Source organism: Balaenoptera physalus (assembly GCF_965194825.1).
Source record: "Balaenoptera physalus genome assembly, chromosome: 16".
NCBI lineage: Eukaryota > Metazoa > Chordata > Mammalia > Artiodactyla > Balaenopteridae > Balaenoptera > Balaenoptera physalus.
The window spans coordinates 28,307,691-28,334,728 of record NC_138898.1 but is presented as its reverse complement, the minus strand read 5'-3'; the positions used below and the strand labels follow the sequence as shown (position 1 = coordinate 28,334,728).

At 53.6% G+C, this 27,038-nt stretch overlaps 1 protein-coding gene and 1 long non-coding RNA gene across 5 annotated transcripts in view; one reads left to right on the top strand and one right to left on the bottom strand.

Moving 5' to 3' along the window:
* Positions 1–1,669: 1,669 nt before the first annotated feature.
* The window catches only part of ANGPT4 (angiopoietin 4), a 42,779-nt gene continuing 17,410 nt past the window's right edge, over positions 1,670–27,038 (top strand). For 2 of the 4 annotated variants that reach the window (XR_014254476.1, XM_082428284.1), the window contains exons 1-4: positions 1,670–2,216; positions 21,162–21,317; positions 22,789–22,910; positions 25,427–25,659. Coding sequence is in view for 3 of the 4 variants with exons in the window: in XM_082428284.1 (XP_082284410.1) it covers positions 1,908–2,216; positions 21,162–21,317; positions 22,789–22,910; positions 25,427–25,659 (820 nt within the window). In the remaining variant the exon portion in view is untranslated. The remainder of the gene's footprint in view (positions 2,217–21,161; positions 21,318–22,788; positions 22,911–25,426; positions 25,660–27,038) is intronic. The other 2 variants (XM_082428285.1, XM_082428286.1) reach the window with 1 other exon arrangement.
* LOC309644534 lies at positions 2,240–21,139 on the bottom strand. The gene is made up of 3 exons (XR_014254477.1): positions 8,093–21,139; positions 7,545–7,759; positions 2,240–6,264 (listed from the first exon to the last, which is right to left on the bottom strand). It is a non-coding gene; the product is annotated as an uncharacterized lncRNA (long non-coding RNA).

Below are 27,038 nucleotides of genomic sequence, written 5' to 3'. Positions count from 1 at the left end.
ATTATCTCGAGGCTCAACCTACACAATCTTAACGATAGCTGCCCTTACTCTGGGCTCATCTGCGCCCGGCACTGTGATAAACTCGTGACTTACGTTAACATTCTTCTTTCTTGCAAGGGCAGAGGTGCTGTGACCCCCTTTACAGTGGAGACAGTGGAGGCAGAGGTGGGCAAGCAGGGCTCCGTGAATGCTGGTGGCTGATGACCAGCTGCCTTTCCTTTTCCTGCCAAAGCCTCACACACCTGGTTTCATGTTCTCAGTCCCCCAGATGAGCCCCTACTTTGCTGCTGTCCCAAGCAGCCTGCCCACTTCAAAACTCCGTCAGGATTTGGGAAAACAAAGGGAAAAAAACAATACTAAACAGCCGGATAAGCCCCCACTCTGGGAAAACAAGCAGAGAAAGCCAGAAGGCAGCCCACACAGGAGGGGCCCAACCAACTCCTGGGCACCTCCTGTCCAGCAACCAGGTCTCCCAAGGACAAATCCTTGCCCCTGTGGTGTTTACATTCCAGCAGGGTGGGGGAGGGGAGGTACGTAATAACTATGACACTGATGACAACAACCAAAAGCATTTATTTAGCGCTCACCTTGTGCCAGCACTGCTGTAACTCAGAATTTTCACACCCTGTGAAGTGCATGGTATTATTTCTCTCTGTTCACCAAGAGGAAATGTAAGCACAGAGAGGTTAAGCGACTTGCCCAAAGTCACACAGCTGATAAGTGGTGGAGCCAGGATTTGAATCAGTAAACAAGTTAACAAGTAAATCCAAAATTCCTCAGTCCCCACGCGCAGAACTCATATATATTCCTCATGCAAGAGATGGGGTTTACCCAACCTACACACCAGGGTATGGAAGCCGAGAGAGGTGAAGTTGCCCACCCAAGGTCTCAGGGCCAGTAGTTGGGGCAGGAGGATTTAGAGCCAGCTGCCGCTAACTCGGGAGCTGGTCAAGACACTGCTGCACCCCAAGCTCTTCTCCCCGAAATCTACTTCTCCACTCCAGCCAAAGGCGGCCCCAGAACAATCTGCCACAAGACAGGACAGTCTCTCATTACTGTCACAGCAACGGAGCCAGGGCCACCTTAAGGCCCAATGTCCCTCCAGGCCCTGAGGGAGAAGGGAGGATAGGAGCCCACTCCGGCTGGGGCGCCCACTTCCCTGGCTTTGCAAGGATGTTCTCTGTCTCTAGAAACAGATTGAACTGGCTGCCTTCTTCCCAGCCTCACCCGTCTGCCCCCCTCCCCTTTGCTCCCTCTAAGGTCACTTCGCTGTGTTCCAAGGCTAACTGGGAATCAAAGGGGGGAAGGTGGAGCAGGGAGAGAAGGGGAAGGCGTTGGGGGCTGAAATTTGAGATCCCAGCCTCCCTGTGGGGGGAGGTTGGAGAGAGAGACACAGAGAGACAGAGACAGGAAGAGAGAATTCAGTTGTCTTTGGTTTTCCAAAGCGGGCAGCTTGGGGTTTGTGTGTGTGTGTGTGTGTGTGTGTGTGTGTGTGTGTGTGTGTGTGTGTGTGTTGTTTTCTTTCCTCCGCTCAGGCAGGGAGGCCAGGCCTCCCCTGGATAATCCAAGGACTCAGAGGTGAGGCAGGCAAGCCAGTGAATGGACATGGCAGCGTGCGGACAAGAGTAAGGAGGCAGGAAGGGAAAGGGGGAAGAAGAGAGGTGAGGGGGTGTCTGGGGCGGGAGCCTGAGGCGGTGGGAGGAAGCAGAGCAGCTGTGGTATTTGGAGCAAGTATAAATAGCCGCCTGGACGGAGCTTGGCCAAACAGGGCTTTGCAGCTGCAGCGGCTGTGCAGGCGGGACTGGCCACTGTTGGCCACGGTGGGTGCAAACTGGGCAGGGAGACAGGCGGTGGACAGGCACGGCCCCTGGGCTCTGACCTGACACCCCTCGCCATCACATCTCTGGATGCCTTCCCGGCCAGCCATGCTGCTGAGTGGCCTCCTCCTCATTGTGGCCACCACGACTGTGGCCCAGCGGAGGGGGCAGGAGGCCGGCGGGCGCCGCCGGGCACACCGAGTCCAGCATGGCCAGTGCAGCTACACCTTCGTGCTGCCCGAGCCTGAGCCCTGCCCGCCCGAGCCCGACGCCTTCGGGGGCTCCAACAGCCTCCAGAGGGACTCCCCGGCAGCCGCGCTGAACCTAGGGGACTGGCCGACCCAGCGGGTACGACAGCTGGAAAAAATGCTAGAGAACAACACACAGTGGCTGCAGAAGGTAAGGGTTGGGCCTGCAGGGCGGTGGTGGGCAGCGAACAGCAGGTGAAACATCTACCCCAGAGGCCTGCCCCGGACACTGATGGCCAGGCTGATAGGACCTTTGTCTCCGAATTGTACGGGTTGGGATGATGAGGCCCAGAAACGGAGGCGCCTGAGGCCACACAGCAAGACTGGGTGGAGTCAGAGCTGGAAACCTGACTCCCTAACTGCCATTCATTCATTCATCCGATTAAGGGCCAGGCCCATCCTAGGCGCTGGGGATACAACAGTAAACAGAACCGTACATCCCCGTCTGGACTAGTGGAAGAAAGAGGCAATAAAGAGACGAACAATAAATATCTATTCTGTCAGATGGTGAAGCAAAATGAAAAAGGGAAAAAGGCAAGGAATGACCAGAGGTGACTATTTGAGGTCAGATAATCCGAGAGGACTTCTCGGAGGAGGTGACGTTTGAGCCCAGAGAACAAGCAAAGTGATGAGGCAACCCAGGAAGGTATCTGGTGGGAGGGCATTCCTGGCAAAGGGATCAATAAGTACAAAGGCTGTGTGGTGGGAATGTAGTTGGGTTACCTGGGGAACAGCAGGGAGGCCAGCGTGGCTGGAGCAGAAAGGAGGAGGACAGAGGGGTGAGGGACAAAATCCGAGAGATGAGGGGAGGGCAGAACATGTCGGGCCTTGGAGGCCACTGGGAAGGATTTTGGCTCTTTCTCTGAGCATCATGGGAGCCACTGCCGGGTTCTGAGCAGGTGAGAAACACCTGATTTAGTTTTAACAGAATAGACTGTAGGAGACAGATTCGATGCTGGGAGCCCAGGGAAGAGACCACTGCAGCCACCAGGCAAGAAGTGATGGAGGTGTGGAGCAGGACAGGGCTGGGGGAGGGGGTGTGGCCCGTCAGGTTCTAGTATATTCTGAAGAGGGCGCGAACGGGCTCTGCTGATGAATTGAATACGGCGTGGCACAGGTCAAGGAGTTGAGGACCCCACTGCCATTTTGGCCCAAGGCCAGGGCCACTCTAGGGTCTCCTGTCCTCAGACTTTCAGCAGACACTCTGAGCACCCTCCATGTGCCAGGCCCCACGCAAGACACTGAAGTACAGAGGTGAACAAGGCAGGTTTGGCCCTGGGTGGGGTGGGGGCGGGAAAGGCATCCTGTGGTGTCCAAGATGGGGAGCAGTCCCACCTTACCCATGGTTTCCAAATTTTTCAAATCATTCGCCCGATCAGCAAACAATGTTTCGCTCCCCCAATACACGCATATTTATTTAGAATTTACGCACGTGCACCCATATTAATGTAGTATGTACAGGGTATGAGACAAATGAAAATGGAACTTTAAGAAGATACGATATGAGATCATATAAACTGAAGTTCTGGTGGTTTCCTCCTGTTTTCCAAAGGATTGCCTTCTGCATACCCTGGGTTGATCCAACCCCCAGGTGGAGAGGTTGCCCTATATGTATCTAATCAAGCTGATTTGTGCACACACTCGAATACACACTTAACCTCCTGTTTCATTCCTGCCCTGGCCATCTATCTCCCTAGCCCCCCACTCATCATCTTCCCATAGTCCCTGCCTACTTGCCTTCCACCCCTCCTGCCCTGCAGCACTTCCAGCTGCCACCATCCCACCCCTGGATCCCCCTTCAAGGGAGCTCTTGGCCTCATACACCAGAGCCCAACCCAGGGGGCTCCATGCTGCCTTGAAATCTGTGTGTGTCTCTTCAGGCAGTTGTTTCCAGTCCCATAAGGGTCGTGCCAAACCTCACCTCCTCCTCAGGCCTCCATCCTCACCCCCTGCCCATCCTCTCACCAGACCATGGACCTCCTACTTCAGAGAGAAATGGGGCCTGCCCCACACTTGCAGGTTCACCCGTGCACCCACCAGTCCCCAGGGCCTTTCTCTGGCTCAGAGGGAAGTGTTCCTCCATGAGCCAAGGCCACTCTTCCCTGCCTGCAGGTCCCATACCTTGCAGCCCCTCAACCTCCTGAAACCAACCATGCCCTCCTGTGTCTCTAACAACACCTCCCTCTCTGCTGTTCCTTCCCCTCAGTCTTTAATTGCATCCAACTATCTCCCATGTTAAAAAAGAAGGAGAAAGAAGAGAATGAGGAGGAGGGAGAATAAGCCCCTTCTCCAACCCCCACCCCCTCTGATGTCTGGCCTGGCTCTCAGAAATCCACAAGTTCTGCCTCCACTTCCTCCTCCATTCTCTCCTTTCCTTAAGTAGCCTCCCACTTCCCACTTCCCACATCCAATGGCCACGGCTCAGTCTTCATCTTACTTGACCTCTTGGCAAATTTAATATTGCTGACCAGTATCATCCTTCTAGAAACAGTCTGCATCAGCCAGTCCTCAGCTGCTACTCTGACTACTTTCCTTACCTCCAACCAGGACCAGCCACCTCCATCTCCTACCTGTATGGTCGTCATGTCCACTGCCCTGGGCTCCATTTCCACCCTGACCCCCATAGTTCATTCTGCACTCAGCAGACAGAGGGGTCCCGTTAAAACCTAAGTTAGATCCTCTCCTCAAAACCCTCCTGGGACTCCCATTCTCTTTAGTTATTCTCTTACTGAACAAAAATCCTTACAGCCTGGAACACCCCTCACCCAGACACTTATGTGGCTCACTCCTGACCCACCTCAGGCCTAGTGCTTAAATGTCACCTGCTCAGAAAGGCCCTGCCTGTCCACCCCATTGAAAATAGCCACAGTCCTTCTGCCACTCTCTGTCCCTTTTCTCAGCTTTGGTTTTCTCCCTTAACACCTACCACCACCTGTTCTTAAAAGCATTCCTTTTGGTCTGTGAGCTCCAAGAAGGGAGGAGCCATGTCTGTTTTGTTCATTGCTGGGTTCCCAGGGCCTAGAACAGTGCCTGGCACATAGTAGGTGCTCAATACATGTCTGTTGAATGGATGAATGCATGGACGCACAAGGGTCCTCCAATCTCTCAGGCCACTCCTTCTCCTCCCCCCACCCTGAAATGTTGGTGTTTCCTAGGACACAGTCTCCATCCTTTGCTTCCTCTCACACTTCGTGGCACAACCCACAGGGCTGCCCCTGTCACTTCCAGCAGCACTGTCTCCAACCTGCCCCCCAGTGACACCAAACCAACATCTGATGGGCTCCTGATCTCCTCTCCGAGGGCTCACAGTGTCTCAACTCCAGAGCTGCCTGAAACTCAGCTCTTCCCTCCCCTGCCCACCTGTCCTGTTGAAGACATTACCACCCAGCCAGTAGGTCATCTATGGCCTTGGGGTGTCCTTCACCCCCAACTCACCCCCAGGCAGCAGGTCCCATGCATCCTGTTGCCTCAGCTTCTCAGGCCATCCTCCTGTCTTCCTGGCCACTGCCCTGGCTCAGGCCTTGTCACCTCTCCTGTGGACACTTCTCTCACCTCCCACCTGCTTTTTCTCCCCCAGGTCTCACCCTCTCATCCATCTTTGACTCCCCTGGGTGCCTAGTGCTTGGATAACATTGGCTGAGCCAAATGATGGATTTAAACCAATGGTTTTCAGGTTAGGAGGTCACCCACCTCGCCTCTTTATCTGGCAGTGGAGTGTCCTCTCCAGGTATCTGTCCACGTAGCCTGATAATCCCAGACAGGGGTCACCATGGAGCACCATGGGGCTAAAGAGTACTGATGTGGGAATCAGGTGGACCTGAGTTCACATCCCGGCCCCAGCACTTACTTGCCACGTGGCTGTGGATGAGCAAGGCTCAGTTTTCCCTTCTGTAAAGTGGAGAAAAGAACAGCATGTTAAGTGGGTGGCTGGGAGGACCAGTGAGACCACTCAAGCACCACTCACAGCCTGCTGCCCGGCTACAACATATGAAGACGTGGGGTAGCTCACCTGGGCAAGGATACAGTAGCTCAGTAGGCTTTTACTTAATTCAACATCATCTCTATTTGGAGCCCTGCACCACTGGGTGGGGGAAGCTCAATCCCGGTCAAGTCAGTCCAAGGGTGGCAGGTAACCTCGGGGCAGGGAGTGTCACTTGTCCATGCTGGTATTCTCGGGCGTCCCCAATCCTGCCTGGTCTCTGTTGGGGTCCAAGCAGAGGTTTGTTGTGCCATCTCCTGGGTACCCTTGGGTTGAGTGCCCCCTTCATGCCCTTTGGTCTTTGGGTTACTGCCAGGTCACCCTGTGCCAGTGGAGCCTGCCACAAGGTCAGAGCCACTGGCAGTCACTTTCCTCTGGATCCTGTCACCTCCTTGGCAGCAGCATAGCCTGGAAGGTGAGAGCCCCGACTCTGGAGCCCAACTTCTGGGATTCGAGACCCATTCTGCCCCTTTCTGACTGTGTGACTTGAGGCAAGTTGCTTCACCTCTCTGAGCCTCAGTTTCCTCACCTATAAAATGTGGTGACAACACTATCTACCTTCATGAATATTTAATGAGAGGATGCATATGAAGTCCTTGGCCTGGCACCAGGCGTACGGTAAGTTCTCAGTCAGTGTTGGCTGTTTCTATTAGGAGTTCGCCCTGGACAGAAACACAAATCCTGCAATTCTTGAGTTCTTCCTCCCCCAGATGAGACATGTGGCCCCTGGCTCAGAGATACAAGGCCCCTGAACAGTCATCTCTCTCCCTCTGGTCAGGGATGCTTGCTCCCTTCTGTGACCATGACCTGCCTCTGGCTCTTCTCTTGTGTATTCTCTTGGTCTGGGCTTATCTCAGAGTATTTGAAACTTGAGGGCCTCTTTTTGGCTTCTGCTGCAATCTCCCAGAAGAGAAAAAAAATGAGTTTCAAAATATTCTCATCACCATCGCCATCAGGGATAACCAGGGATGACTGGGGAGGACTGGCCTCCCAGACCGAGCTCTCAGCAAGATTCGTTCAGCTGGGAGGGCGCAGCGAAGAGCCTCCCTGTTGCAAGCTCGCCATAGCCAATACCTGCTCAGCCCATGCCCCCAGCCCCTCTCCCTGTTCGCAGTATACAGGCGAGCAAACGGAGGCTAGGGAGGGGAAGGAACTTGGCAGAATGGCACAGCAGCGAGACCCAAAGTCCAGCTTCCTTCTCCAACTCTGCAGGTGTCAGCGAGGTGGGGGAAGCCCTACCTGAGACAAGGGGCGCTCCCTTCCGCCTCAGAATTCCCGAATCCCCAGTACCTACTCTCTTCTTGCAGCACTCTGCTGTGGTGTCCTCCTGCCTATGCTCAGGGTGCGTGGGGGGTGCCCCACCCCTGCTCCCCCTCCCGCATCCTCACTCCCCTCCACGCACCCTTCCCCTTCCCTTCCTTTTACTAGTCTCCTCTTCCTCTTCCCTCTCCCTCCTCCTCCCTCTCCCTCCTCCTGGAAGCCTCTGCCCCAATGACTCACGTCTGGAGCCGGCAATCAGCTCAGTGGGATGCACATCAGCTCTTGGCTCTGCTCCACCCCTTCATCTGGGTGAAGAGCTGCAGCAGGAATGTTGGGGGGACACGGGTGGGGGGGACAGAGCCAGCTGGAGAGCAGGCTTCCCTCGCTGGGCCGTGCAGACCAGTGGTTAGCGCCTGGCTCCTGAGTCCACCACGGATTAGCTCTGTGAGCCTCAGCTGCAAGACGGAGAGTGAAAGCTCCTACTCCTGACATTTGATGTAGAGTCAAGAGAGGCAGAGTCCGGAAAGCATCTGCCCATAGCAGGTGCTCGATAAAGCCCCACTCTTGTCCTGTCATGTCCCCAGCGTCCCAGGCCTCCCAGCCAGGAAGTGCCATACTTGGCCCTCTCCCGTGCCCCGCAAGGAGACCCGTTCCTTCACATGAGGAGCGTGAGGAAACGCAAGTCCCCAGGCTCCCGTCCCACCCCCAGCACCTGAGGGCAGCAAAGCTTCCGCTAAGAGTGGGGCAGACTCTGAACCCGGAAACCATGGAGACCTCCACTTTCTTACCTGTACCGAGAACTGCTGGCCCTCTCTGCCGATCTCTCTGTGTGTCTCTGCCTCTCTCTGTCTCTGTGTCTCTCTGCCTCTTGTCCTAGGGCTCTCACGGTGGCCTGACTCGCTTTCTCTAACTCCGTGGGTGCCTCTGTCACTCTTATTCTCTCTCCTGTCTGGCTGGCGTCTACCTGAGTCTCTCCCAGTCTCTTGCTCAGGTCTCCCCTCACCCCTAGGCCATCCATCTCTCCTGCCTCTACCTCCCCGGGTGTCCACATGCTCTGTCCACACTGGAGGACCCGGGACACACCGGCCCAATGGCTAGCACCCCACCCCTCGGCCAGGCTCAGCTGGGGCCTCTTTCTCTTCCCCTTCTGCACCCAAAGCCAAGCAGGGAAGGGTCAGGGGCTGGGCAGGAGCCCCCCAGCCTCTGCTGTTCGCTCCAGGTCTCTGACGTCAAACCTCAGAATAACTCGGCCCCTCGGCCCAGCGGTCGTGAGGCCTTGCCTGGCTGAACGAGGATCGAAAGTGCATCCAGCGGGAGCGCAGCGTGGGGTCCTGGCCCAGCCCAAGATCCTCCCAAACTGGCTGGGGCTCCCAGCTGCCCTGGCCTCCCCAGGCTGCCCGTAAATTCTTGGCATTTTCGGCCTTCAGTTATCCAAACAAGGAATGAATCTTGGTTGCCGAACAAAATGTCTTGAGGTTTGATTTCCTAACCTCACCGCTGGCTCCTCTAAAGAGTCTGGGGCTGGGGAAGGGGGTGGGGAGAACAGCATCTACTTCTTGGAAGAATGGGGTTATTGTTCCAAGGAGGGAACCTAGAAATGGATTGCACAGATGCCCTGGGCGTAGGGATGACCAGGGAGCAGAGGCAGTGTGGCCCCTCATGCAGGATTCCCCAAAGGAACAGGCCATCCCATACGGGCAGCTTCTGGCTCTCTCCTCCCGGGCCCCAGAGCTCGGCCTGGCTGGGATATACACAGACCCTTTCCCCTTCACTCCTTGGGCAGGAAATGTGAGAAAACAGGCCCCAGGTCTGCCCCTCAGCCTAAACCTCTGCCCGGACTCTGGCCTCTGAGCGTTTGCTTAACCCCAGAGTCAGCTCTGAAATGTCTGGAATGGAGCCTGAGTCAGGGGTCATGTCCCAGGGGGGCCACCGACCAGCTGTGGGCCCTGGGGAAGCCACCTGCATCAAGTAGTTCCTCTGCAAAGTGGAATTTAAAATACTGCCTCCCAGCAAGAGGGTAAGATAAACAGAACAGGTGTTATGGCCAGCATTTCTGGAACACTTCCTGTGTGCCACACACTGTCCTATGTGCCTTGTGAGAGTTATTGCACTGAATTCTCACAATGAGCCTGAGATTGTCTGCCCATTAACAGATGAGGAAACTGAGGCACCAAGAGGTGAGGTGACTTGCCCAAGGTCACAAGACCAGGAAGGGTGAAGTCAGGTTCACACTCAGGCTGTCTGATGCCAGAAACCACGCTCTCAACACAATAAACAAGACATGTCCATTGTGACCTGGTCCCTGGGTACCTAACTGAGGCCTGGGGAACAGAGAGGCCCTTGGCCATCAGAGGGAAAACTCACAGGTGCTGGATTTTCCCCTTCTCCCAGGAAGCCCTCAGCCAAAGAGAACTTCTCTAGGGCTCTTTTGCCAGAGTAAATTCAGGTAGAACCTCAGTCATCAGGGGCAGCCCTTGAAAGCTGAGGGAACCCTGAACTTCCGTCTAGGCGTCCTCGTTACAACCTCCATCCTTGGCCCAGGGCCCGGGGTAAATCCCACAGAGACTGAGCGTGTGCCTCGGGGCCCCATTGACTCAATTTGTATCACATCTCTACTGTTTGCTGGGTGTGTGTTCTCAATCACTTTGCCAGTCTGTGCCTCAGTTTTCTTGTCTGTGAAACAAGGACACTAGTAGAAGCCACTTTGCAGGTTGTCGTGGAGATTAAATGAATTAATACACATGCAGGGCTGAAGACAGCTCCCGGCATAGAGTCAGAGCCCAGGGAAGCTAGCTGTTGAAAACATGCTTGGGGTGCTGGGCACAGGAAGGCAATCCATCTTGGAGTCAGCACAGGAGCCCGACTCCACCTTCTCTGTGTCCCGCCTTGTGTGATCTTGGGAAAGTCCCTTTTTGTCCTCCCTGGGCCTCAGTTTCCTCATCTGCCAAGTGGGGAGCATGAAAACAAGTACCTCAGGTGAGGACAAAATGAAATAAAGCATGCAGAGATCTGGTGGGGTCTGCAGGCGAGGAGATGACTGGGGACTCTTGAAGCTGAAAGCAAAACGGCTTCCTTTGGACAGAGGAACAGAGCCTCAGCAGCTCAGGCTGGCGGAGCCTTGTGGCCCTTTATTCCTGACTCCAGTCCAACACTCGTTGGTCTACCAAGTAGGACTGAAGGATGGAAGGTGATTCCCAAGCAGCTGAGGGGAACCCCCATATGAAAGCTCTGCAGAGACTGTAAATGGGTCCCCCAGGAACAGAGATGAGCTAAAGAGAGGCTGTAAATAAAGCGGCTGGGGTCATGCTGACCTAGGGTCCAGTTCCAGCTCTACCTCTTGCCAACAGCCCAGTTTTTTTTCTCAGCTTTTGACGAATTTTCAGCATGCAAAAATTGGGAAATATGGAAGTGTGTGAAGACACAGAGGGAAAAAAATCACTGTCATCCCAATCCCCTGATCATCTTCTGGTTAGTTTCCTTGCTGTTCATTCTATGCATTTGAAATTTTTACTGAAATGCTTTAGATGTATGAAAAGGTAGAGAGAAAAATCAGATGAAATTTCTTGTCCCCACAACCCAGCTTAAGGAACAAAACCTTACCAACCCAGTTAAGCCCCTGACCCTCTCCTGCCTCCTTCCCCCACCAGAGATGGCTACTGTGAATTCTGTGTTGATGACCTCCTACTCCAGGTACCTCCCTAACCAATGTATATTTGTTTCCTATATAAGTGGTCACCCTGTCTATCTCTTTCTACAATTTGCTTTTGTTCACTCGACCTTGTATCTGGGAGATTTATAGCTCTGCAAGTGTGGGAAAAGCCTGAGTCTCAGTTTTTCCATCTGTAAGCTGGGGACAATGGTAAGCACATGCCTGAGTTTGCTGTGAGGCCCAAATGACTAGTGCATGCTGAGGTCTGGGAGTGTGCCTGGCGCTGCATCTGCTTGCAGGGAAGTAGGAGATGCTGTTATTGCTTCTTCTCTCTTCCGGGGTGAATGCGTTGCTGTGGCTACTCCACAGACAGGACTGTCTCTGTGCCAGGCACTATCATACGTGTTTTACAAACATTGACTCATTGAACCTCATGATACCCTAAAAGGTGAGGACTGTTATGATCCCCATTTATTGTGGGGAAACTGAGGCCCAGAGAGTTCACACATCTAGGAAGTGAGGGAGGTAGGCTTGAACCCAGGCAAGCTGGCTCCAGACCTCACACTCTTAATCACTACACTGCCTCTCCATGCCACCCATTTTACAGATGAGCACACTGACCCTGGGTGGAGGAATGACTCGACTACATTCACCCCGGGGTCATTGGCAGGGACAATCTTGTGGTGACAGGACACACAGCATGTCAGAAACCTCATGAAAAATCCATGCGTACTTACAGTTATGAAGCTCTGGGATTATGTGCAGAAATACAGGCCTGCACACCTGCACACATGCACCGTTCTGAACTTAATTTGCCAGGTAGAGTGTTCATTCCTCCATGCACTTCATCTTCCCCTCCACTGATGTTTACTGCAAGCTTACACGCTAGGCACTGTGCAGGTGATGAGGATTCAGCAGTAAGCAAGGAAGACTTGGTCTTTCCCCTCCGGGAGCAGAGGAAGACACACTAACCTAGTAATTTCTCATGTGTAATGATCAACCATGATACATGCTGTGAGGGAGGGGCTCACCTGTTCTAAGAGGGGCCCCAACCTTGATGGAGGGTCGGCTCCAGGAGGAAGGACAGAGCTGAGATCTAAAGAGTGCATTAGCAGTTCCTAGGCAAGGAAGAGAAAGGAAAAACATTCCAAGCACAGGGAATGGCAAGTGCAAAGGCCCTGAGGTAGAATGGAGCAAAGTGATTTTGAAGGAGTGAAAAATGTTTGGTGTGGCTGGAACACAGAGGGTCAGCAGAGTGTGGCCAAGATGAGACCAGCGTGTCCATCAGGGCCCAGACCCAACCTCCCTGGGCCTGACCCTGCTCTCGAGGCTTTTGGGTGCTGGGAACTGATGTGGCCACTTTCTGTCCTGCCCCCAGTGATGGGCAGTGGCAATGGACATCTGGACCTGCTCCTCCCCTCCTTGCCTGACCCTGGTCCTATCCCTGTCACCCTGTCTTCAATATCAGCCTTGCCCACCAGAGATGGGGGATGGGGGGATGGGTGAGGGAAAGAGCTTAGCCATTGGATTCAAATCCTCACTTACCAGCTGTGGGTAAAGCTTGGCCTCTCTGGGCCTCAGTTTACTCATTTGTCAAGGGTGGAGCAATCTCTCTTTTCCTCCAGGCTGCTGGGGATCAGAGTTACACACCAGAGTTGTGCAGGCAGGAAACCCTGTTGCTGCATGGGGAGATACCCCAGCAAGGCCTCCTTCCATCTAGAACACACTTGACTCCATTCCCCCAGGTGGAGCTGGGGCTGGGAGGGGAGCTGGGGTTACTGTCACATGATCACTTCAGTCAAGCCAGCTTTGAAGTGCAGCCTGGGAGAGTCACTCCCAGACAGCCTGGATTTGCCCTCGATGAGCTGTCTGTCCTTGGACAAGTTGCTTAACTTCTATGTGCCTCATCTGTAAAATGGGTTGATAATATCTCCTACCATAGAGGGTGGGATTTAATATACATAGAGGTTAGAACAGTGTCCAGCACATAACAAGCACTAAGTAGACACTTGCCTAGCAAAATGGACACACCACCCCACTCTGTGTAAGGGCTGATGCACAGGTGGCAGGGAGGTGAGTGACTGCAAGAAATGTGTTTCTTTACTTCCTCTTGATTAAACTCCCAATTCCTACACTTGGGAGAATAAGGAAGCCTCATCCACTGGGCCTCATTGTAGACAATCCTTCCAAGATCAAGGTTTAGATACAGACAACCACAAAGGGATAGCTGAACCTGAGGCCAGAGCCCTGGCAGCTCCTTCCCAGCTTATGAGAGACACCCACATCCAGGCGGCAGAGGCACCCACGCCAGCCCCTCTGCAAGGAGGAATCAATGAGCCCATTTTCTGATGAGGCCACTGAGGCTCAGAGAAGCTCCATCACTGGCTCAGAAAGCAAACACCAAAGCTGTGATTGCACCAGCGCCTGACTCCCAGCGCCAAGCACCAGGCCCACACCAGACTCAGCGCTCCAGCTGGAAGTTTGGCGAAGCCGGGCCTGTGCTGGGAATCGCAGCTTGAGCTGAGAGTTGAAAAGCGCAATCCTCCTCAACAGCCCCGCTGGTCCCTGACACTCTCCACTCCTGGCTCCCTGCCCACTCACTCTGCTTACTCTGAGCCCTGACCCAGAAGAAAAGCAACAGAATCTCCTGCAGGGAGGAAAATAGTCTAGGAAGGCTGGGCCTGGCGGCTCAGAAAAAACAAGACAGCCCCCTCTGCCTTGAGCCAAGGGGTCAGGGCCTGTGTGGGCCCCGAGGGGACGGGAAGGGCTGGAGCCAGGCAGAGGAGGAGCGGCCATCAGGCTCACAGCCACAAAGTTAGTTCCATTGGGAAAATGAGGAAACTGAAGCCTGGGGATGGCAGGGCGGGATGTGATGGGCCAGGCAAAGGCGGCAGGGCCGGCGAGATAGAGGGTCTGACTTCTGTGACCTCCGCAAAAGCAGTACAGTAGTTATAGTCATCTATTGTGGCGCAACGAATTACCCTAAGATGTTCAGCAAGTTAAAGTAACCACAAACATTTATTATCTCTCACAGTTTCTGAGAGTCAGGAATCGGGAGCGCCTTAACAAGGTAGTTCCGACTTGGGTTTTTTTCCATGCAGTTACACTCGGATGTCAGCTGGGGCTGTGGTCACCTGAAGGCTTGACTAAGGCTGGAGGATCAGCCCCTAAGGTGGCCCCAGCACAGGGCCGGGAGGGTGGTACCAGCTGGTGGTGGGAGCCCTCTGTTCCTCTCCGGATGGGTCCCTCCTCAGGGCTGCTTGAGGGTCCTCAGAACATGGCGGCCAGCTTCCCCCCAAGCAAGAGATTCAAGAGGGGGCAAAGCAGAAGCCACAATGTGACGATGTCACCACGGGCTCACCACCAACATTTCTACAGTATCCTGTTGGTCACAATGGCCAGTCTGACTACACTGGGGCATGAGTACTGGGAGGGGGATCATTGGGGCTGCCTTGGAGTCTGGCTGCTACAAGCAGCCCACTGGAGTGGTGAAGGCTGTGGTCTCAGGAGCCCGAAGGCCTGTGTCCCAAGCCAGCCTCTGCCGCTCCCAAGCTGTGAGACTTGGGGAGCGGGCTCATCTTCTCTGTGCTTCTTTTCCTCATCTGTGAAATGGGAGCGATGAGACCAAGGACTAAACGGGCTAAGTAAGGCCCTTGGGGCCACACCTGGCACCCCTCCTCAAGCAGGAACCAGCCTGCTCTGGTCACCGCTCTCTCCCCAGTGCCCCGCAAGGGTCCTGGCACTTCTGAATGAGTTTGTTGAACAGACGGATGAGCCCCGAGACTGTGTCAGGTCTCTGGAACATTTTTCCTGCAGATACCACAAGCTGGCTCCCTCCCTTGCCGTGGGCCTCCCTCGACTCCTCCCCCTTGCCCTCCAGTCTCTGTGCGGCATTTCTTCCTGCCCTTGGACCAGTGGTCTCCCCAGCACTCTGGCCCTCTGGCCATACCTCTCACAGGGCTCCAGGGGCAGCTGGGGCTGGGTTAGGATGTCTAAACTTATTTCTAACAGCCAAACAATGATTCAGTGGAAATCCAGTGCTCCTTACATAAAATGGACCTATTTGTTCTTTTTAACAAATAGTTTCTGAGCACCTCTTATGTGCCTGGCACTGTTAGAGGCACAGAGGGCGCGGCCATGAACAGGGCAGCCCTGCGCTCCTGGGGCTGATATTCCTGTGGTGGGGAAGAGACAAATAGGAAATGACTGCCGTGATTTCAGATGCGTGACATGCTGTGAAGAAACCACAGTCATGGCAGGTGGAGTAGGGCTGGGGCACAGTTACCTTTGATGGGGCGGCCAGGGAACGCTTCTCAGAGGAGGTGACACTTATGGGCAGACCTGAAAGTCAGAAGGGAGCTGACAGGAGAAGCTCTGGGAGCTCCTGAGATAGGGGCGTGTGGATGTGTGTTGGAGGATTCGAGTAGGTAACACCCTGGCTCCGTGGCCAGACCCCAGGGCCCCTCCTCCAAACACAGTGTGGGAACCACAGACACAACCTCTGCCCAGGGCAGTTTGTCCACATCACTAGTGTACACACCCTTTAACTCGGCAGTTCTGGTTTAAGGGATTTATCCCCAAGCAGCCTTGCAAGAGAGTTAATGACAAGTGGACAGGATGTTCCCAGCAGCCCTGGTGTGATGGCAAAAGCCTGGAAATAACCTACAGCCAACTATAAGCAAACAGTGGGAGGCTGTTAAAACAGCAAGGCGAGTCTCTCTGGATGAATCTAGAACAATCTCCAAATTATATTAAGAAAAAAGACACTGGGTGCAGGATGGTGAGCTGACATTTTTATAGACTAAAAGCAGGGGGATATAGGCATACTTACTGCTGGTACATGCTTAGAGTTTCTCTGAGAGGAAACCTGGAAGCCCCTTCAGTGGCCTGTGAGTAGGGGAAACAAGGCAGGGCTTATATTACCCATTTGAAAAATTAAAATTAAAATTAACATTACAAGAATTTGCGTTTAAGTTGAAACACATACACAAAACCATCAAAGCTCTGACCTTCCAGATGTCCATATGTCTGGCTAGACAGGGCAGTAGCTCCTGTGTGTAACCTCCTGCAAGTTACTTTCCTGATTGGGGCCTCAGTTTCCCTGTATGTGAAATGGGGCTGGGCTGACTGGGCCCTGCATGTCCTCCAGGCTCGCCAGGTCTCTGCTCCTGTATCCCTCCCTGCCTGGGGCCCAGTGCCTGGGGGACCCCTCCTGAAGCCCTTTCTCCTTCATTAGCCTCTAATCTCTGCCCTTCCTACCCTGGGTCCAAGGTTCAGCCTGTCCTGCTTCACCCTAATTCCCATCCCAAGATGGGATGCTCAAGAAATAATTTCTGAGTGAATACATGAATGAAACTCAGAGGGTGAGGTATTAGTTTGAGGAAACACATTTGTTATTATAACACATTTTTATATGGGACATTTTATAGAACCTTGTGTTGCTGGGTTTGTTTTATATTGAGATATAGTCTCAATATGTGGATACAGAGAAATTCACTCTTTTAATGTACAGTTCTGTGAATTTTGACAAATGTATATAGTCATGTAACCACTATCACATGATATAGAATATTGCCAACACCCCAAAAAAGTTCCCCTGTGTCCCTTTGCTGTGACTCCCTACCCCCGGGCCCCAGCCCCTGACAACAGCTAATTCTGACTTTTCCAGAAAGTCATATAAATAGAATCCTACAGTATGTAGCCTCTTGAGTCTGGCTTTTCTCGTGCAGCATAATCGGAGGTGCCTCCGTGCTGTTGCATGCGTCAGTAATTCATTCCTTCTCATTGCTGAGTAGAGTTCATTGGATGAATGGACCACAGTTGTTTATGCATTTACCAGTTGAAGTCTTTCTCATTTAGATAATGCAGGAGAGAAGCTGGCTTGAGCAGATCCCCTGCGCCACTGAGGCTGCTCATGCCTGCATGCTCATCCCTCATCTGTCCGGGGTAGCCTCCTTCCTCCCCCAGCCCCTGCCTGTCAAAACTCCTTTCCTTTCCTTCAAGTCCCTTTTCAAATGCCCCCTCCCCAACAAGGAGCAGGGTTTACTGTCCCCGTGTCACAGGTTGGTAAAGTGAGGCTCAGAGAAAGGTAGCCCTCACCTGCTAGAGGCCCACAGCTAGAGCGTAGCAGAGCCAGAAGTCAAACCCAGGGCCAAGGGGAGAGGGGGTAGCTCAAGGGCCAAAGATCAGCCTCTTTGCAGGCCAGAGGGGTGGTGGGAGTTCAGAGCCCCATTCCCCCCATTCCAGCCCTGAGAGTTTACCAGCATGAGGGTGGCAGAGAATGGGGAGGTCCAGTCCTGCGTGAGGGGGGGCCGTGGCAGATCCCACCAGGGCCTGTTTCTCCATAGGGGTCCTTCCTCCACCCTTCCAGCTTTTGCCTGAGCCCGGGCTGGGCCAAGCTCCCAGTACACAGACTGACATCAGTCACCAGAGCTGCGAGCTGGCTGAACGGTGCCCAACTTGCCCAGATTACCCATCCTAGGGCCCATGAGCATGCATGGCAAATTGGATGATGGGCCCCAGCTGTGGGTGGCCTTTGCCCCACCCAGCCATTGGCAGCCACAGGACAAGTGAGGGACTAATAAGAGTGCTTAGGGAGTTCCCATCGCTCGAGAGAATCCCAAGCTACCCTGCTCTGCAGACCTGAGGAGTCTTGGAACACAGCCCAGCAGCTGGTGACCTTCGGCAAGTCTTCTGGGTCTCAGTTTGACCATCTGCAAATGAGACTCTTGGGGGAGAGGCTTGAGAAGGTCTCATGACAGGAATAAACTTGCTGTTTGTCTGTGTGGAGCAAAAGCTCAGGGCCTGGGAGTCTATATTTTAAACCAGGCTCCAGGAGGCTTGTGACACATGGGATAGTCTGAGAGCAGCCTCAGTATAGCTCTGCTTACCCTTGTGCACATGAATGCACGCTGGGCCACATGGTAGAATCCCCAGAGTGTTGATAGAGGCATGGCGAGGAGGCTGACCTGTGGGGATTCTGGTAGCCTGGCCCAGGGTGCAGGGAAGTGAACAGATTGGCAACTCACATTAGGATCATAGTGACCAGAACTTGCTAGTGGATTGAGTGCAGTGGGTGACAGAAAGAGTCAAGGATGAAGTCTGGATTTGGGGCTTAAGAACTGAGTGAGGCCATTTACTGTGATGGGAAAGAGGGAGGAGAATGGGTTAGGGAGGCAGGGACGGGGTGCTGTGGGAGCTGGGGAATCAAGGGTTACATGTTGGATGCTTCTGCCTGAGATGCTTTTGGAAGCCCGGGTGGCGACGGCAAGCTGGTGGGACATTCAGGGGAGAAATCTGGGTGGGATGGAGACCGCGCAGTCAGCACACAGGGGGATGTGAAAATCCTAGGACCCACTGGAGCAGCAGGGCCCTGATGCATCTGGGGCCTTGGGCACTTTGCCATCTGGTCCTGGGTGGAGCTTATGGGTCCCTTTTCAGAATATTACTTTTAAATGCATAAAATAAAAGCATAAGAACACCCAGTGATATTGCGATTATAATCAAAACATTAAAAATTAAATCTGTGCCATAGTTGTCACATTATCCAGTGGTGGGTTTGAGAATGTCTGTCATTCTGAAGTGATGATCAATATAATATTTTAAGATACTGTAACATCGGTGCTGTGATGTGAAAATATTTGTGATTTCTACTGGTAATGAAGTTGTAGAATCAGCTAATAGTGCTATGATTTGGGGCCTATGCTCATAATTGAAGGAAATACCAAATTTTAATTACAGGTTAGTGAACAAAAACGTAATTTTTCTCTCATCCAAGTTCATGGACCCCCTGAATTCTCTTCACAGGCCCTGTGATCCCCCATTAAGCACCCTTGACCTAGGGAGAGAACGTAAACACCCTTGACAAGGGTCCAGGATGGGGCTTATGAGAGCTCCCTAAGAAGCCTGAAAAAGGAGGACTCAGAGAGGGGATGATGGGAGGGGAGGGGAAAGGAAGGAGGAGGGGAGAAGGAAAACTCAGGGAGGGTACATCTGGGAAATACTTCCAGAAAAAGGGAGCGGCCATAGGGGTTGACTGCTGCTGAGGTGGAGACTAAGCTGAGGGCATAGAAGCGTCCCCTGACCCTCCCTCGTCAAGGAGGGTTATAACGAGGTGCGTTAAAGAGCGAAGGGGCTCCCTGGGGCTGGGGATAGGTCGGCGGGTGCACAGGATTCAACAATATGGATTGTATTTTTTTCTTGAGTGTGGCAAATACACAGATTTTATTATACTGTTCTTTATACTTTGTGTGTGTGCGTGAAGTACACCATAATAATATTATTAATTTTTTTAAAAGGTGGGGACTTCCTGGTGGTCCAGTGGTTAAGACTCCATGCTTCCACTGCAGGGCGCAAGGGTTCGATCCCTGGTTGGGGAACAAAGATCCCGCATGCCACAGCCCAAAAATAAATAAATTAATTAATTAATTAAAAATAAAAAATTAAAAGGCGAGCGTGGGAATGGAGGTGAAAATGGAGACAACTTGTTCAAGAAGTTTTGTTGTTTGGGGGAGCAGAGAAACTGGAGACACAAACAGAGGGGGGCTGTGGAGTCAAGGATATTCTTTTCCTTTAACTTTTAGCTGGGAGCCCTTGGAGCACATTTGTGTGTTGGGGTGGGGGGTGGGGGAGCTGATGGTGCAGAGGAGGAAAGAAGGGGCCAAAGGGACAAAGGCTTGAGAAACTCGGACGTACTTGTCTCCCTGGTCCTCAAGTCCCCTTTGTGACCTCTGCACCACGGGTTCTCACACTTAAGCTGGCATCAGCTGGCTGGGCCTCTCCGCAGAATTTCTGATTCAGTAGGTCTGGAGTGGGACCTAGAAACTTGCATTTCTCACAAGCTCCTTGGCGATGCTGCCACAAGGACCACAATTTGAGAACCACTGCTCTAATCGACACCACTTGCGCCCCCTTCAGGATTTAACATTGCACTACAGTGGACCATGCCCCTTCTAAAGAACTCAAGGGAGGAAGGTTTGGGAGCAGACACTTGAGATGGAAGAGACTAAGGAAGAAGCAGCTGGAACCTGACCACCAGCCAAGGTCACTGCCTCTCTCTTGGAAGCACCAGTCTTCCCAGGGACCCTGGGAGCTGCCCTTTTGGACCTCCTGGAAGACTGACAGGAGAAGGAAAGGAGCCAGGGCTGGGGGATAGAGACTGTGGCAAGAGGCCAGCAAGTATGCCAAATGGAGAGGGAGTGGAGGAGGGGCACCGGCTCTCTGCCTTCAGGCACTGAGCCCTGAGAACATGCTGTTCACCTTTGCAATCTGATCTTGGTCTCACACCAGACCAGTTTCTCCTACTCTTGGGAAAGACAGCAGCCCTGTCAAAGAAATGAACATTAGCTTGTCAGATCCCAAAACATCTGAGCTGGGAGAACCCTTGGAGACTGGCCAGTTCAGCTCCATTTCACAGATGGAGGGGGCCAGAAAATAGAAAGTCCAGCTTGGTGGATGGACCTGCAAACTCTTGTACGGGGAAATATGCATCCCCACTTCCTGCTACGGACTCAGCCCTAGGAAGCTGGGTAACGGGCGTGACACTGGGCGCTGTGCTCTGACCCTTGCTGCTTCCCCTTTTCATCGACTCACTGAACACATTTTTTTTGAGCACCCACTGTAAGCTAAGCATTGTGCTAGATATGGAGATAAAGCAAGACCAAGCCCCTTGCTTCATGGCACTGACACTCCAAGGGTAAATTTTGAAAGGCAATAAACAGATAAATATGTAATACAAAGTCAGGGAGTGATAAGTGGTAGGAAGAGACCTGAAATGACATGAGGGAGTGAGCCTTGTAGATGGTGTGTGGGTGGGGAGGATCCACACAGAGGGAACAGCATGTGCAAAGGCCCTGAGGTGGTTGCGTGCTTGCTCCGTTGAAGGGGTGTTACAGAGGCCAGTGTGTCTGGAGCTGAGTGAGGGAGAGAAGGCAAGGAGAGGAAATCAGAGTGGTAGCAGGAGGCCAGGTCATAAAAGAACCTGCGGTCAGAGAGGATTTTGGCTTTTCCTCTGAGTGAGACAGGAACCCTGGGAGGGTTTTGAGCAGAGGAGAAATGTGATTTGACTTAGGTTTAACAGGATCCCTCTGGCTGCTGAGTGGAGGATGGCCCTGGTTGCTCTATGTCCTTCCATGGGGACATATGGAAGGGACAGGAGCCTTCCCCCAGGCCCTACCCATGACCCCAGCCCACCGTCTGTCTCCCCACAGCTAGAAAGGTACATCCAGATGAACCTGAGGTTGGAGCTGGCGCAGGCCCAGCAGCACATGGTCCAGAACCAGACAGCCACCATGCTGGAGCTGGGCACCAGCCTCCTGAACCAGACCACCGCCCAGACCCGCAAGCTGACCGACGTGGAGGCTCAGGTACCGGAGGGTGAGGGGGCAGCACTGGGGGGCCTGTGGCTGGCCAGGCTGGCTCACAGTCCCAGTCATCTTGCCCTGACCCCTGTCCCTGGGTGAGGTCAGGGCCTCCTCTGACCCTGTAGCCTCCTGGGGCTCCTCCCTGATGACCCCGTTACAAAGCTCTCTCCCACCAGGCCATGAGCCAGGGTAGGGAGAAGGGGGAGGGTAGACACTGGGTTTGGCTCTTCTGCCTCTGTGACTCCAGTGTCCGGGTCCGTGCTGGGCACTGGGATGAGGGGATGCAGCAGCACACACACCCCCCAAAGGACCCACAGTGCTCCAGGGGAAGGTGGATAATAAACAATTCATTAGAACTCAGGGGGCCAGTGACTCTGAAAGAGGAGGCCACAGGGAGCAGCCGAGAGGGAAGGAGAGGACGGGAATATAAACGAGAGGGTAAGTGAATGGCTGAAAAGACACTGACAAATGGGCACATGTTTGTTAAACCCTACTATGTGCCAGGCACTGTTGGATAGGCCTGGTTCTAGTTTACAGCAGTAAATAAAACAGGCGTGGATCCTTACTCCCCATGAAGCTTCCTTTCTAATGAGCACCAAGAAAACAAACAGGATAAATAACATATGTGTGTGAGACGGTGGTAGCACTAGGGAGAAAGCAGCATGGACGAGATCAGTGGGGAGTGTGTGCCAGGAGTGGCGGGAGGGGCGAGTTGCAAGTTTAGACAGTACGGCCAGGAAGGCACCACTGGGAGGGTAGGACTGGAGCCAGGCTTACTGTGAGAACCTTCCAGACAGGGAGAACAGTATATGCAAAGGCCCAGGGGTGGAACGGTGCTGGGAAGCTCCAGGAGCATCAAGGAGGCCAGTATGGCTGGAGTGACCCAGGGAGACGGGTGGGCTCAGACAGGTGATGGGGGCAGATGGCATCACAGGGCTTTGCAGGCCACTGCCGTGTGAGGCGGGAGCCACAGGGAGATTTTGAGCATAGGGGCTGCTTTTTAAGTCTGCCTCAGACTACCGGGCAGACAAGGACTGTAGTGAGCAAGGGCAGGAACAGAGAGCCCTGTGAGTAGGCTGGCGCGGGATACGGCGAGAGATGGAGGCTGGGGCCTGAGTGCGGACGGGGAAGGGCAGGGAAGTGGTCAGGTACCCGTTTGGAAGGTGGAGCTGATGGGACTTGCTGATGGATTAGATACGGCGGGGTGGGTCAAGGGTGAGTCTTCCTGGGGTCTGAGCAGCAGGAGGAATGGAGCTGCCATGCATGGTGATGGGGAAGAGTAAATTTAAGAAGCAGATCATAAGCTCAGTGAGGGTCTGTGAGTGAGTGAGTGAGGAAATATTGAGAGGGTGGAAATAGGTCAGCAAGTTTCTGGAACGGCAGGGCCCAAGGTCAGGCGTGTGGCGGTTGGCAGGACTCCTGCAGGGCTTACATGGGCCCCCACCTCCCCCCATCCCCCCACTTGCCGGGGCAGGTCCTGAACCAGACATCGAGAATGGAGATTCAGCTTCTGGAGACCTCACTGTCCACCAACAAGCTGGAGAAGCAGCTGCTGCTGCAGGGCCACGAGCTCCACCAGCTGCAGGGCCACAACAGGTGGGTGCTGGCACCCTGGCACTGGACAGGGACAAGGGCTGGGACCAGGGTTGAGGGCCAGGGCCAGCAGGGACCCACGTGGGCGTGAGACCGAGGGTGAGCACCAGAGCCGGCCAGGGCTGGGCTCGGGCCGGGGCCGAGGTTGGAAGCTGGACTTGGGCTAGTGCCTGGGATGGGGGTTGGGGCCAGAGCTAGGGGCCTGGGTTAAGACTGGAGTGAGGGGACACTTGGGGGACTAGGGCTGGAGCTAAAGCTGGGACGTGGCCAGGGCTGGGGAAAAGACTGAAACCAGGGCTGGGGATCAGACTGAAGCCGATAGTGAATGTGGATCCTGGGGCTGGCGGCCAGGCAGGCATACGGCCTGGCTACCCCGTCCTGGGTGGGACAGGGGACAGGCATTTTCCTGGGGCTCAGGACACTCTGATTCTTCCTCTGTTCTTTCTATCTTTCCCTCTCTCTCTCTTTCTTTCCTTCTTTTCTTTCTTCCTTTATTTATTTCATAAATTTTTAACAGCTTTATTGAACTACCATTTACATACCATACCATTCACCCTGTGCATTTTAATTTGATTTACTTATTTGTAAATACATAAATCTGATCTCATCTACCAACTCTCCTTCCCAGAAGCAACCACAGTGACCAGTTTCTTTTCTGCATTAGCAGACAGTCTCTGCATTTATAAGCAAAGACACACAAGGGGAACACCCTTTAAATTACAAAGAAAGAAAGAGTCCTGGGGTACAGATAAGGCAGAGACATGGACATCCGAAGCTGATTTCATCTTGGTTTCGAGCTGAGCAGAGAAAACACCGCCAAGGTCAGGCTGCCGGAGGAGGCACCGGAGAAGCCACAGGCCTGTGTACAGGGCGAGATATTATTGTTGCTCACGTGCTGGGTCAAGATAAGGCATAAGGATCCTCCGGCTCCCTGTGATCTGGGGACCGTTAATGATAGTTTGTGCACCTTCTTATTCTTACTCTCCACCCTGAGGGGGGAAGGACTGGGGCACTAGCAATCACTCTGAATTGAATTACCAAGTGCCTGGAGACCAGTGAAGATGGAGGATATCATCAATAAGCTCTTGGCCTATGGAGACAGCTAAAATTCTAGAATCCAAGTGTGCCCAAATTCTCTCTTTTCCTGCGGCATAATCTGGGGTCCAGGGGAAATTCCTCCTGCCCTGGCTGGACTCATTTTCTTAGTCTGGAGGATGGGCGGGCATAGCCTCATGTATAGGAAAACATCTCCCTCCTACCCGTATCCCTCAGCCACCCACCCACCCACAGCAGCGGCAAATACGTATGCACAGTCCCTTTTTAAACCCAAGTGAAGCAGACTACTCCTTGGCACATTGGTTTTCTGTCTCGTTTTTTCAGTTATCCTAGAGATGGTTCCATAACTGCATGACACACTTGCCCGTTCTTTCCTCCAGCTGCATAATGTTCCACTGTATGGCTGTCCCCGCATTTATTTCCCAGTCCCCAATTAATGGGTATTGAGGTCGTTCCAGTCTTTTACGATCCCAACCAGTGATGCTATGAATAACATTCCCATATCTTATTGCACACACATGTGAGCAAATCTGTAGGATAAAATGCCAAAAGTGCAAGAGCTGAGTCAAAAGCTTCTTTCTCTTTTAAGGCTCTTTTTTTAAAACTCATTACAAAAATGCCTCATGCTTATTAGACAATCTTACTTATCAGAGAATAAAGACCTGTGCAAAATGAAAGGGAAAGTCAGTCCCCTCCACCCAACCCCTCCTCTCCACCCCCATCTGCTCAAACCTGCTCTGCAGAAGTAACAGCACTTAGTGGATTTTCTTTCACATTCTCTAGAAACACAGGCGCCACTATGTCCTTCCACGTGTCTGTCCACGCCTTTTCCTATAAGCTCCCCAGTATCCCTCTACATTTACATTAATACATTTTTCTTTCTAATTTCCCACATGTGGGGTTAGACTAGAGGTACTGATGCACCAGGGCGCCCACTCCAAGTCCCCGGCATCTTTCCAGTTCTGCGCAAATGCTCTCAGCCTCCCTCCTCTTCACCGCTCCAGAACATTTCCAGGGACACCAGAACAGAACAGACTCAGCCAGTCCTGGCTGTTGGCATTTTGGCTGTTTTGTTTTTCCCTATTACAACCCATCCTCCAAAGGGCATTCATGCCCATGCTCCCTGGAGGTTATCTCCGGTGAGTGGACTGCGAGGTCAAAGGGCACGCATATTTGGGATTTGATAATGGCTACCAGGTTGCTGCTGTGTCCCTCCCACCCCACCTCTTTCCTCTACTGGGCTCCAATCCATTTTACTCCAAGGCCAGGTCTCTCCTTCCTCCCCTCCTCACTCTGTGCTATCTGTGGGGACGGACCTCCGGGCTGTGTAACCCTGGGCGGGACGCTACCGCTCTGAGCCTCAGCGCGGGTCTGAGCCTCACCCCGGGGCCCAGGGGAAAGCCCGCGAGTGTGACTGCCAGGTGGGGACGGCGGGTTCACGCCTGTGCGCCCCCGCCCCGCAGCGCGCTGGAGACGCGGGTGCAGGCCCTGGAGACGCAGCAGCAGGCGGAGCTGGCCAGCCTCCGCGGCGAGAAGGAGCGGCTGCGGCGCCTGCTGGGCCGCCAGAGCGGCGCCCTCGCCGGCCTTGAGCGCAGCCTGCGCGCCGCCAGCAGCAACTCCAGCCTCCTGCAGCGCCAGCAGAGCCAGCTGCTGGAGTCGGTGCAGCGCCTGGTGCGCGTCGTGGCCCAGGGCCCGGGTGAGCAAAGGGGGACCGCCAGACGCGGGAGGAGGGGAAGAGAGGGGAGGGAGACCCCGCTTACCCTCCTGGTTCACGCCAGTCCTGGAAGCCACCTCGGGGAAGACCACCCCCCGCCCCCACCTATGAAACAGAAATAACACCAAACAGTAGTAATAATGGTGACGACAACAGTCCTAAGAGGAACCAATCCAGACTCTTTCCCCGACTCCATGGGTGACCTTGACCGTACCCCTGTCCCTCTCTAGGCCTTCGTTTCCCCATGCATTTAATGGAGGTGATGATAATAAGGAGGATACCACCAGCCCAGACGGACAAGTCCTGGGTCCAGGATCCACCCTCCATCCTCACTTGCTTGGGCTTGCCCCCCTCCCCAGGCCTCAGTTTCCCTATCTGCAGAATGGAGAGGTTGGACTCAGTGCCTCCCAAGGACTTCTCTCGCCCTAATGCCCCCTGCCCCTAAGCCCAAGAGGGCCAAACAGAAGTGGGGAGGCACCTGTGGCCCACCTAGGCTTCTGAGAAAGGAGGACAATGGCTGGCCCCGCTCCCCAGCCCTCACTTCTAATGGGACCGACTTCAATCACTCAGTTCCAGCTTCAATCACTCAGTCAACAAGCACTTACTGAGCCAGACCCAGTGCTGGGTGCTGCGGATACAGCTGTGAACAACATAGTTCCACAACTGTCTCTTGCAAAAGATGCCCAACCCCCGTCTGTGGATCTCTGAGGGAAGGAGGAGGAAATACATATTTGTTAAGTGCCTACTATGTGCTAGATGCCCTGCTAGTAAAGTTCCTGAAGTTTCCAGCGGTTAAGAATCCGCCTGCCAATGCAGGGGGCATGGGTTCGATCCCTGGTCCTCTGGGAAGATCCCACATGCCGCAGGGCAACTAAGCCCATGCTGCAACCACCGAAGCCCACATTCCTAGAGCCCGTGCTCCACAGTAAGAGAAGCCACCGCAATGAGAAGCTCACGCACCACAAGGAAGAGTAGCCCCCACTCGCTACAACTAGAGAAAGCCCGCGCGCAGCAACGAAGACCCAATGCAGCCAAAAAAAAAAACCAATAGTGATGGATTCCAGACACTATGGCTGGCAGCGATTTAGAGACAGAGGATGGCACCATGGCTCCATCTAAGGTGGGCAGGCCCCACCAGATAGGAGTGTGAGGCCTGAGGTAGCCACAGGCAAGAGAGGTGAACACCTTCCAAACCATGAGATTAGGAGTGACCCAAACCCATCACTGGCTTGTGCATAGAGCCGTAGCAATGAGGCTGCCAAAATTAATCCTGTAGCTCAGCCAAAGGCACGGGGCCTGGGCCCAACACCTCTCCCCACAGGCTCACCGCTAACCCAGTCTCCAGCTGTGGCCCAATGTCT